Source organism: Penaeus chinensis, chromosome 31 (assembly GCF_019202785.1).
Source record: "Penaeus chinensis breed Huanghai No. 1 chromosome 31, ASM1920278v2, whole genome shotgun sequence".
NCBI lineage: Eukaryota > Metazoa > Arthropoda > Malacostraca > Decapoda > Penaeidae > Penaeus > Penaeus chinensis.
This window is the reverse complement of record NC_061849.1, coordinates 34,449,368-34,461,867: the sequence shown is the minus strand read 5'-3', so window position 1 is coordinate 34,461,867 and position 12,500 is coordinate 34,449,368. Positions and strand designations below refer to the sequence as shown.

The 12,500-nt window shown below is 40.8% G+C and overlaps 2 protein-coding genes across 11 annotated transcripts in view; one reads left to right on the top strand and one right to left on the bottom strand.

Moving 5' to 3' along the window:
* The window catches only part of LOC125041822 (ubiquitin-like-conjugating enzyme ATG10), an 8,753-nt gene extending 4,714 nt beyond the window's left edge, over window positions 1-4,039 (top strand). For both annotated transcript variants that reach the window (XM_047637150.1, XM_047637151.1), the window contains one exon: window positions 2,981-4,039. In XM_047637150.1, the coding sequence (XP_047493106.1) occupies window positions 2,981-3,648 (668 nt within the window). In that variant the 3' untranslated portion in view covers window positions 3,649-4,039. The remainder of the gene's footprint in view (window positions 1-2,980) is intronic.
* A 175-nt stretch (window positions 4,040-4,214) lies between these two features.
* The window catches only part of LOC125041821, a 53,558-nt gene continuing 45,272 nt past the window's right edge, over window positions 4,215-12,500 (bottom strand). For 8 of the 9 annotated variants that reach the window (XM_047637147.1, XM_047637143.1, XM_047637148.1 and 5 more), the window contains one exon: window positions 4,215-6,115. In XM_047637147.1, coding sequence (XP_047493103.1) covers window positions 5,358-6,115 — 758 coding nt within the window. In that variant the 3' untranslated portion in view covers window positions 4,215-5,357. Of the gene's footprint in view, window positions 6,116-9,291; window positions 10,038-12,500 lie in introns of those variants that run through there. The other variant, XM_047637141.1, reaches the window with a different exon arrangement.

Here is a 12,500-nt window from a genome sequence, read left to right as displayed (position 1 = left end):
GTGCCATGGGGAAAGGAATGGCAGTGGGAGGGTGCCATGGGGGAAGTTAATGCAATGGGAGGGGTGCCATGGGGAAAGGTATGGCAGTGGGAGGGGTGCCATGGGGAAAGGTATGGCAGTTGGAGGGGTGCCATGGGGGAAGGTATGGCAGTGGGAGGGATGCCATGGGGAAAGGTGTGGCAATGGGAGGGGTGCCATGGGGGAAGGTATGGCAGTGGGAGGGGTGCCATGGGGGAAAGGTATGGCAATGGGAGGGTGCCATGGGGAAAGGAATGGCAGTGGGAGGGGTGCCATGGGGAAAGGTATGGCAATGGGAGGGGTGCCATGGGGGAAGGTATGGCAGTGGGAGGGATGCCATGGGGAAAGGTATGGCAGTGGGAGGGGTGCCATGGGGGAAGGTATGGCAGTGGGAGGGGTGCCATGGGGGAAAGGTATGGCAATGGGAGGGGTGCCATGGGGAAAGGTATGGCAGTGGGAGGGATGCCATGGGGAAAGGTATGGCAGTGGGAGGGGTGCCATGGGGGAAGGTATGGCAGTGGGAGGGGTGCCATGGGGGAAAGGTATGGCAATGGGAGGGGTGCCATGGGGAAAGGTATGGCAGTGGGAGGGGTGCCATGGGGAAAGGAATGGCAGTGGGAGGGGTGCCATGGGGAAAGGTATGGCAATGGGAGGGGTGCCATGGGGAAAGGTATGGCAGTTGGAGGGGTGCCATGGGGGAAGGTATGGCAGTGGGAGGGATGCCATGGGGAAAGGTGTGGCAATGGGAGGGGTGCCATGGGGGAAGGTATGGCAGTGGGAGGGGTGCCATGGGGAAAGGTATGGCAATGGGAGGGTGCCATGGGGAAAGGAATGGCAGTGGGAGGGGTGCCATGGGGAAAGGTATGGCAATGGGAGGGGTGCCATGGGGGGAAGGTATGGCAGTGGGAGGGATGCCATGGGGAAAGGTATGGCAGTGGGAGGGGTGCCATGGGGAAAGGTATGGCAATGGGAGGGGTGCCATGGGGAAAGGTATGGCAGTGGGAGGGTGCCATGGGGAAAGGTATGGCAATGGGAGGGGTGCCATGGGGAAAGGAATGGCAGTGGGAGGGGTGCCATGGGGGAAGTTAATGCAATGGGAGGGGTGCCATGGGGGAAGTTAATGCAATGGGAGGGGTGCCATGGGGGAAGTTAATGCAATGGGAGGGGTGCCATGGGGGAAGTTAATGCAATGGGAGGGGTGCCATGGGGGAAGTTTAATGCAATGGGAGGGGGTGCCATGGGGGAAGTTAATGCAATGGGAGGGGTGCCATGGGGAAAGGTATGGCAGTGGGAGGGATGCCATGGGGAAAGGTATGGCAATGGGAGGGTGCCATGGGGAAAGGTATGGCAATGGGAGGGGTGCCATGGGGAAAGGTATGGCAGTGGGAGGGGTGCCATGGGGGAAGTTAATGCAATGGGAGGGGTGCCATGGGGAAAGGTATGGCAGTGGGAGGAATGCCATGGGGGAAGGTATGGCAGTGGGAGGGATGCCATGGGGAAAGGTATGGCAATGGGAGGGGTGCCATGGGGGAAGGTATGGCAATGGGAGGGGTGCCATGGGGAAAGGTATGGCAATGGGAGGGGTGCCATGGGGAAAGGAATGGCAGTGGGAGGGTGCCATGGGGAAAGTTAATGCAATGGGAGGGTGCCATGGGGAAAGGAATGGCAGTGGGAGGGGTGCCATGGGGAAAGTTAATGCAATGGGAGGGTGCCATGGGGAAAGGAATGGCAGTGGGAGGGGTGCCATGGGGAAAGGTATGGCAATGGGAGGGGCACCATGGGGAAAGGAATGGCAGTGGGAGGGGTGCCATGGGGAAAGTTAATGCAATGGGAGGGTGCCATGGGGAAAGGAATGGCAGTGGGAGGGGTGCCATGGGGAAAGTTAATGCAATGGGAGGGTGCCATGGAGAAAGGTATGGCAGTGGGAGGGGTGCCATGGGGAAAGTTAATGCAATGGGAGGGTGCCATGGGGAAAGGAATGGCAGTGGGAGGGGTGCCATGGGGAAAGTTAATGCAATGGGAGGGTGCCATGGGGTAAGGAATGGCAGTGGGAGGGGTGCCATGGGGAAAGGTATGGCAATGGGAGGGGCACCATGGGGAAGGTATGGCAGTGGGAGGGGTGCCATGGGGAAAGGTATGGCAATGGGAGGGGTGCCATGGGGGAAGGTATGGCAGTGGGAGGGGTGCCATGGGGGAAAGGTATGGCAATGGGAGGGTGCCATGGAGAAAGGAATGGCAGTGGGAGGGGTGCCATGGGGAAAGGTATGGCAATGGGAGGGGTGCCATGGGGGAAGGTATGGCAGTGGGAGGGGTGCCATGGGGGAAAGGTATGGCAATGGGAGGGGTGCCATGGGGGAAGGTATATGAACTGAAGGAGTGCTTTGAGGAGCAGTACGGCATGGGAGGGTAGTTGCGAGGGCCGATGTGATGGGAGGAAAGGGCGCTTTGGGGTATAGTGTTGCGGTAGATGGGATGTTTTGGCCAGAAGTACAAATCTATTCTGGACACAAGTTAACTCTGTGCAGTAAAAAAAAAGTAAAGAGTACAGTATTTTATTTGCTGCACTGTTGACAGCCAGTTTGTGAATAAGAGAAACTTAGGGTTATATACAAGATCACCCAGTGCATTACATTTCAACTTTAATGTAAGTAATAGCTACTGAATAAACCAAATTAATATAAAACTGCAAGAAGTATTTATGAACAAATAAAAATAAATTATGTTTAATGCTTATTTGTCATTATTATCGAGTTGAAATAGCATGAGCCTGCTGCATTGAAACTGGTCATCTGATGGCAAAATTGCGCAGAGCCAATCTATTGAGGAATTTCGACAATAACCAAAGCCTTTCTCATTGCCTAAGTGAGAGAATGGGTGCCAGTCATCACCAGAAATGACAAATGAAATGACTTAATGCCATAAGAGGCTAAGAGAAGTCAATATGTTTTTCTTCTTCCACCAGATGTGATGGGCACCATATCATATGAAGAATTCACCGGGAGTTGCCTCGAGTTTCTCAAGTTGTCACAAGAACTTCAAGATGGTTGGGAAGCCAAAGGTGATGCCCTACAGGAAGGAAACTTTTATCTTATGAAGTTGGAACGCGTTGAAGATGTTTTACAAGATTCCCTTCCTCCACGTGAGAAATGCAGTGGGGATAAAGATGGGAATACTAAAGACAATATAGAAACTATTGACATTATGGAAGACAATGACGACCTATGGCCTGAAGATCCTTCAGTTATTCACAACGTTTGTTTAAAGACCATCATAACTTATGAATATCACATCACTTACAGTATCAGCTATTCTGTGCCGGTGTTGTTTTTCAATGCTTACAATCACTCAGGTAAACTTCTAACACTTGAGGACATGTGGAGAAGGGTAAGCCCACAACACAGCAAGCAGATCCTACACCAGAAATGGGAGAGCCTGACGCAGCAAGAGCATCCTGTGCTTGGGAGACCCTTCTATCAGCTACACCCATGCAACACGGCAAAATTAATGGCAGAGTTTAGCAAAAATCGCAAAGATTTAGATACTCTAAAAGGCCTAAGGTACATGATAAGCTGGTTAAGTACCTTTGGACAAGTTGTTGGCCTGAAACTCCCAATAAGTTATTTTCAGTGATAATTGTTAGGAAGATTTATAGATTAATGATATTTGATATTGTTGCCTAATGATTTAGTTTCACAAAAATATTATATTTGGCATACATCAGATACTATTGCCAGTTAACACAAGTAGATAAAAAAGATACATGAGATATTTTCCTATATGTTCTCAGTTTACTTGTGGATTGCTAAGAACATGACTGAATATATAAGAAATATTGATGGTAATAGATATAGATGTATATTATGAATCTTCTATTTTCTGAGTAATGACTAATGTCTTTAATTATTTTGTTCAATGCAGTACCTCTCTTGAATTATAATGTACTTATATAGATCCTGGCCAACTTAAGTATACTTATCTATGGATACAGATCTATACTTTTAAGAATAAAAGGAATTTCATACATGTTTTTTGAGGCTTGCAAGTGTAATCTTTCAGTTTTGACCTCTGTATAGAATATTTATACTTAGTTATAAAAAATCCATCTAGTCATTTAAATTTTACACATGAAGTCACTCATTTCAGTAGGTGTATAAACAAAATATATCTGGTTACTCTGGGTAAAAAAGTATGTCATCGTATTTTTACCAATTTTAATAAAACAGTCATACATAAATGCTTAAAAATTTTTAAACCTCAAGATCATTATTCACAACCATCAGTTCTTTTAGCATTCTCCGTTTTTCTATAATATAAAGTTTGAACACAATATGGCTAATGAGATTTTTTAAACTTTAATTATAGTATATATATGTCAGCTTCATTATAAAAAGCTTAGATGTATATAATCAACAGATAGTTTTTCACAAGGATATATAAACTATTGCAGTCAAAAAGAAGATAAAGAATCAATAAAATAAAAAAAATAAAAAGTAAATCAGTTTGCATTATTAGCACAACCATCATTAAAATAAGACAACATAGTGATGCTTGTAAGAAAGTATTACTATGCAGTATTTTATCGTCCCGGCTTTGGCACTGCTGATATAAAGAAACCAATGTGACCCTCGTTCGGAAAAGAAAGTCGCTGCTGTGCATCTAATTAACTAGACTTGGGTCGAAATATCAGTTTATGAATTGACAGATTCTTTGAGCTGTCGTTACTCTTCCACCTTACTAACTATATATTTACATTTTTTCCTCCCTTTTTGTTACTGATTCTTAGGCCTATACTTTCAGCTGACATAAGACATTTAGCATTAAAAAGTAGAGATATGTGAGCATGTGCTATTGTGTTTGAAAAAACATGAAAGTGAATATAACAACATTTTTTTTTTCAATCTCATCACAGTAGAAATGAACACAGAGATAGGACACAATATAACGTGACAAGGAAGAAGAAGAAGATACGTGTATACAACAAAGATCCTTAAATACTAAGCCATTTCATGACCTATCACATATGCACAGTATAAAATATTCATTGTCAAGAACATAATCCAGGATAAGCCACAGTAATAGTTCTAGGCGAGGTGTTGGAGATAGCAGAACTTTTCAGAAGTAGGCTGACTAGATTTGTTCCTTGATAGAACTTGAGAGTCGTTTGCAACATTGTATAAAGACAAGGAGTGTGTCCACTGTTTGCAGCATATCAGATCCACATACATCATTCATTTTATGCACCACAGGGCACAGATAAGTCAGAATATATAGTTTGAGACAGATCATTAGAAAAAAGAGAGGATAACTTATCTAAAACAACACAATATTAATGTATTTTCTCAGCTGGATTGTGTACTATTCTGGGACGGCTGGGTTGTGCTGTCTTCAGTCTCCACCACTCTTCTCTCTAGGCTTGGCAGGTTAGCTGGTCGGAGGATGATACCTTCCAGCCTCCAACCTTGGGTTACATTGGGAGAGATACGAGTTTCTGTTTGGCCTGACACACTGGACACTATGGCAGAAGGGTGCAACTCAGGGGATATGGTGCTATTTGTCTGCGGGCTTGAAGATTCAGTAGAGGACTGGGCATTATTCGATTCCTGAGCTGATGTTTGATCCTGAGTAGGTTCTGTGGCAGCAGCCTGAGTCTTGTCGTCTGAAGAAGGGCTAGACAAGCAGTCCTCATAGGAAGGAGGAAGGTCCGGTAGCAAGGCTCTCGTCTCGGGCTCTGCGCCGGGCGTGGGAGGGGAGACGTCAGTGGCAGTGTTGTCCGTGCTGTAAGGAGGGGGAGGCCCGGCTGTGAATACCTCGGTATAGGCAGGGGGTTTGTCTTGGTCGAGGGGGATCTGGTAGATACGCCGCGATTCCGGATCTCCCACATATAGCATGTTGCTGAATGGAACTATGACCATCTGCCCGCCCCCTTGCTGCGCCTGTTGCTGGGTGCCCACTGCGCCGTCTTCTGCAGTGGAGGCGTCATCTTGGCGGGCGCAGGAGAAGGTGCCCCAGCAGCAGTACACGAGGATGAACAGCAGCACTATGATCATGACGATCAGCGCAAAAAGCGCCTGCGTTGTTGATGGGTAGTTCATGGCACCTGAAAAGAAAAAGGAATGTTAATTTATGTTTTTTATATACATCTTTAGATTACATGTTATCCAATAAGGGTTATGGCTGGGTTCTAAGTGTCACAGAATCATTTAGAAAATAAGTCTTGTGTTAATTAAGCTAATAGTAATTTTTTTTTTATGATAAACATCAAAGTGTCTTCCGAATAACCTTATATGGGAGAATGTTAGAATTCATACTGACTTCGACTGCACAGAACAACAGATATGCGCGGGATTTACATCATGCTAGTGGTTTCAGTATGTGTATACATACATAATGATAATGCACACTATCCTCGCCATACAAGGATACTACACGTAATGGGTTTTCTGAAAAGTGAGAATAATTTCGAAATTCCATTGGCCTGACCAGGTGTTCGAAACGTCTTGTCTTTCAATAAAGTATTTCGTGCATAACGTCTTTTGGAACGATTTAAACCTCCTAACGAATTCCACCAATAGTTTCTCACAAAAAAAAGTGTTATAATTGCGTCCCCGCCCTATCTGCTTTCCTTTTTATATAAATAATTCAATTAATCATAATTTGTCGATAAGTGAGGTGCTATTACCAAGGCGGAGTCACGCAGCTGTATGCTGTGTGAAATGCGTTTCCACAGAAATAAAAATTACATACGGTAGTTAATGCGGGTGTTGCTGTTGTGAGAATACTGTACAGTTTTGTATGTCTTAAACATTTTTTTTATAAGCACGGTTGATGTGAGACATCGATCCCTGGCTGTGTTTGTATATATGTGTATATATACATACACATTTATGTGTGTTTCTGTGTCTGTATATATCTATCTATATATATATAATATAATATACACATCCATCCATCCATCCATACATACATATAAACATACATATATATATATATATATATATATATACTTATTTACACATACACACACGCACACACACACACACACACACACACACACGCACACACACACACACACACACACACACACACACACACACACACACACACACACACACACACACACACACACACATATATATGTGTGTGTGTGTGTGTATTTATGTATGTATGTATATATGTATATATATATATATAAGTATATGTATATGCATGTTTCTCTATATATGTATATATATGTAAAGGCATATGCATGTATATGTATATGTATATTGATGTATATATATATATATATGTAAAGGCATATGCATGTATATGTATATGTATATTGATGTATATATATATATGTAAATATATATGTATATATATACATATGTATATATACACATATGTATATATATTACATATGTATATATATACATATGTGTATATATATGTATATATACATATGTATATATGTATATATATACATATGTATATACATGTATATGTGTGTATAGATGTATATGCATGTATGTATATATATTGATGTGTATATATACATATGTAAATATATATATGTATATATACACATATGTATATATATATTACATATGTATATATACACATATGTATATATATTACATATGTATATATATACATATGTGTATATATATACATATGTGTATATATATGTATATATATACATATGTATATACATGTATATGTGTGTATAGATGTATATGCATGTATCCATGTATGTATATATAAGCATGTATATTTATTTATATATATATATAGTTTATTTGTATGCATGTGTAGAAATATGTATATATGTAAATGTATATATGTATGAATGTGTGTGTGTGTGTATATATATATATATATATATGTGTGTGTGTGTGTGTGTGTGTGTGTGTGTGTGTGTGTGTGTGTGTGTGTGTGTGTGTGTGTGTGTGTGACACTCTCACAAGGCTTTTTAACCCCTTGCCGACGGGTACGACGGGTAGACACGTGCTATGCCCACTGTTAGTACTTGTTTGATTGTTTTTACACATAGATGGCTATACTTGTACTAAGTCACCAATGAGCCAGTTAGGAGTACTGCCCGTCTCGCCCGTTCACCCTTTTCTTTGATTTACGAAATATTTTACATTACCTTATTTTGCTGTTACTATTATTAAAAAACATTATAATAATTATAATGTTTATAATAAAAATAACACCATCGATATCCATAGCACTAGTAAAAAACACGTTTTTCCCGCCAATTCAAATCACGTATGGTCACAAGGTCTATTAATTGACTCCTTTGTGGCTAAGCACTAGCAAAGCCATCTATGAGCAGACATTTCACAAAAAATATAGAAAATGGGCACAGCATTTTCCCCATTTTTTGTTCATTTTCCCCGACGGCATTGGGTTAAGTTACTCAAAATGGAGTAAAGAAATCTCAGCTGAAATTTGTCCACACACGAATTTAGGTGAACTAAAAGATGAATGTAGCTGAAAATATTCGACAATGATCTTAAGGACGAACTGATATACACGGCACCATTATTATTGTTTTTTTTTTTTTAAATAATATTTTAGAGTGTAATGATGGATAGATTTTGTAAATATATTGTACCATACGTGTCTTCTCCAACATCTGGCAAAATGCATAATCACACACACATAGAGACACGCACACATACACATACAGTTTTATTTTAAATTTCATTGGTTTCCTATCCATGAACATAGCAACGTAGAGGCGCTTCCCTGAACGAAGTTGTACCAGACTGAATAGAAGAGTAACAAGAATGAATAGAAACAAGAAAACAAAATGTAAAAAACGAAGAAAGAGGTAAAGAAAAAATAAAATTAAAAACATAGGAAAAGAAAAGAAAAATATAGGAAAATAAAATAAAAAATAGGAAAATAAAATAAAATAAAAATATAGGAAAATAAAATAAAATAACAAATATAGGAAAAATAAAGAAAATAAAAATATAGGAAAATAAAATAAAATAAAAATATAGGAAAAGAAAAGAAAATCATAAATATAGGAAAATAAAATAAAAGAAAAAATATAGGAAAATAAAAGAAAAGAAAAATATAGGAAAATAAAATAAAAGAAAAAATATAGGAAAATAAAACAAAACAAAATGATAAAATAAGAGAAAAAAAATCACGAGAAAGAAAAAAAATCTAATAAAAAAACACTACATGAAAATTAAAACAAATCAAAAAAAAAAAATTAATAAGAAAAAGAAAACTCATTTCCAAAAGATGGCAAAATAGCGCAGAAACACGTACTCCCCGGCTGCGGCACGACCGCCTGCCCGCCCCACGACCGCCTGACCCAACTCATGTGGTAGTCGAGGTCGTCCAGGTCGTAGTAGTCCAGGTCGCGGTAGTCCAGGAGTTTTTGGTTCTGGATTTCCTCGAGCGAATCCAGGGCGGCGGCCGAGGGTAAGGGAGGTTGGTTAACGGTGGAAACAACTGCGTGGGTCCTTAACCGTCGGGTAGTTTGTCAATACGAGAGGTGTTGAAGGCTGGTTTAAGATTATTTTTCGTCTGTCTCTCTTCGTTTTTTTTTTCTTGTTTTTTTGTTGTTGGTTTATTGGTCGATGGGAATGGTTTCGCGGAGGAGGAAATACTGGTTCGGTTGTCAGTGTGAGAGTTGGTCAGTGTAGGAGACTTTGAGAATTGTTTTTTATCACTTTTTTTTATCTCTTTTCTTTCGGTCTCTCTTTGTATTCTTCCTTTTTGTTTTCGTTGTCTCTTCTAGATATATTTCCTTATCTATTTTTGTTCAATCTATTTTCTTTCCCTCTTTCGTATTTTTTTCTCTCTATATATTTTTCTTTTTTGTGTCGATTTGAATGTCACCCAATTTTTCACTCGTTCACTCTGTTGAAATCGTCGGAAAACGTTCCCAATTTTTCCACTCGTACGGCTTGATAACTTCAAACTGTTATGTAGAGAAATTTGTCGAGACACCAAGCGCGCACACACAGACACAGTTCGACTTCGAGCTAGCACACTAACTGGACCACGAGTGACAATAGTTTCAGAGGGTGTGACCGTTCAACCCCCCCCCCCTTCCCCTCCCCCCTTCACGGTCAGTATAGCTAGGTCATGTTGCCACAGCGGTTGTCTTAGGCTTCGGTTTAGTGATGTCCTCGTCATGGTGGCTATTTTGCGATATGTGTTATTTTCGCGTGGTGGAAACAAGTCTTATGATCACCTTCTGTTCTTTAATTTTGTTGTTATTGATGTTATAAAAGGGTTATTAGAATCGTATAGCCTCGTAATCCAGAACCCGTGTTATGGCAAGAGCTCGCCCTGTAAGTGACCTGACCCAGGCTGACCTTCCGTGACCTGTGGGGGAGGATGAGCTGTTGTCTTCCCATCATCTCTCACGGTAGGCGTCGCTTCCTGTGTATTAACGGGAAAGGAAATTTGTCTTGTTTTTGTCTGTTGTCTTCACTTCAAAAGCGGAGACACACACAGCAAATACATTTATGAAGGAAATTTTAGAAAAGGAAATTTGTCTGTATTTTTTCACTTCATAAGCGAAGGTCCAACAAATACATTCATGAAGCGACTTTTAAAAGGGAAATTTATCAGTTTTGTGTCTGCTTTCTATCACTTCAGAAGCAGAGAAACAGCAAATACGTTTATGAAGGGACTTTTAAAATGGAAATTTGTCTGCTTTTCACTTCATAAGCGAAGGCTTAAGAAATGCCTTTATGAAGCATTTTAAAAGGACATTTCTTTTATTTTTTCACTTCCTAAGCGGAGACACAGTAAGTACCTATATGAAACGAGCATTTTAACATTTCCGAGAATTCAGTGGCGTCGGGCATTTTTAGATATCAAAGCGAATATTATCATCGTTATCATAATAATAACCACACTAAAACTTTAAATCTCGGTGTTTCAAAAGGGTTGAAAATGAACGTTTATATATATATTTTTTTTTCGACGTTAATCCTACTCTGAGATTTAGGATGATCATCATTGTTGAATTATTTGATTGCCTTTGTTTGATTTTACTATTGAATCTTTCGTTGTTTTACGAGTTTGATATAACGGTCATTGCTTTCCTGACTCGTTTTTCGTTGTGATTGCGATAAAAGCGAAGTAAAAATAAAGAAAGAGAGAGGAAGTGAAGAGATAGAGAAAAAGGGGGAAAGGGTCAGAGAAATTGTAAGAAAAGAAGTAAAATCAAAGAAAGAGATAGATTAGAAAATAAGGAGAGGGAAAGAGAGAAAGGTAAAAAAGAGGGAAAGGCACAGAGAAAGCAATTGTGAGAAATGATGAAAGAGCAGAAGGAGAAAATGATATGCAGAACGTGCAAAGAAATAAAGAAACAAAGAAAATATATGAAGAAAGAGAGGGATAGAAAGGGAGACAGAGATAGGCAGATTCAGAGAGAGAAAGAGATAGAGAGAGAGAGAGAGAGAGAGAGAGAGAGAGAGAGAGAGAGAGAGAGAGAGAGAGAGAGAGAGAGAGAGAGAGAGAGCGAGAGAGAGAGAAAGAAAGAGAAAGAGAGAGAGAGAGAGAGAGAGAGAGAGAGAGAGAGAGAGAGAGAGAGAGAGAGAGAGAGAAAACGAGAGAGAGCGAGAGAGAGAGAAAGAAAGAGAAAGAGAGAGAGAGACAGAGACAGAGAGAGACAGAGAGCAAGAGAGACAGAGAGCAAGAGAGACAGAGAGCAAGAGAGAGAGAGAGAGAGCAAGAAAAAAACGGATTAAAAAAAAGGTTTTGGGCCAACCCCTCCTACACGGTGAAATTAACCCCTAGGGCACGACCTCCTGGCATCTCAAAAAACCCACAATTAAGACTTAACTAGGCCCATCTCCTCTTAATTATCTAGCCATGCCAAACAAAGACATTAACTCAGGCAGGTAAGCTTTACCCCCACGAGGAGTAAGATCGATTTTAAATACACACGAAACCCGTATTCAAAAAGCCATCGTTTTCCCGCCCTTTCTAGTTAGCGGTTTTCCCTCTAATTCCGGGTTACGATAAGGCGAAATGACTAATTATCAGATTAGTGAAAAAAAATACCATAAGGGAAGTACATATACGAGGGGAAAAATTTACTTTTGGATTCTCTGTTGTGGAAAATGCATTGATATGTATGTACGGGATTCTAATATGGATGTACGGGATTCATATGAAATGGATTACGGATATTCTATGACTATCTACGTGGGCAGAATTTTGCATATGTGTGAGGGAATCTGCATATATATTGGAGCTTATGTGAGCGTTCATTAACTTTTTAGAATACTATATGGGCGGCCGTGTGTGTGTTTTGTTTTTGCTTTTGCTTTTGTGTGTATGTGTGTGTGTGAGTGTGTGTGTGTGTGTGTGTGTGTGAGTGTGTGTGTGTGTGTGTGTGTGTGTGTGTGTGTGTGTGTGTGTGTGTGTGTCTGAGTGAGAGAGACAGACAAACAGGCAGGCAGGCAGGCAGGCAGGCAGGCAGGCAGAGACAGAGACAGAGACAGAGAGAG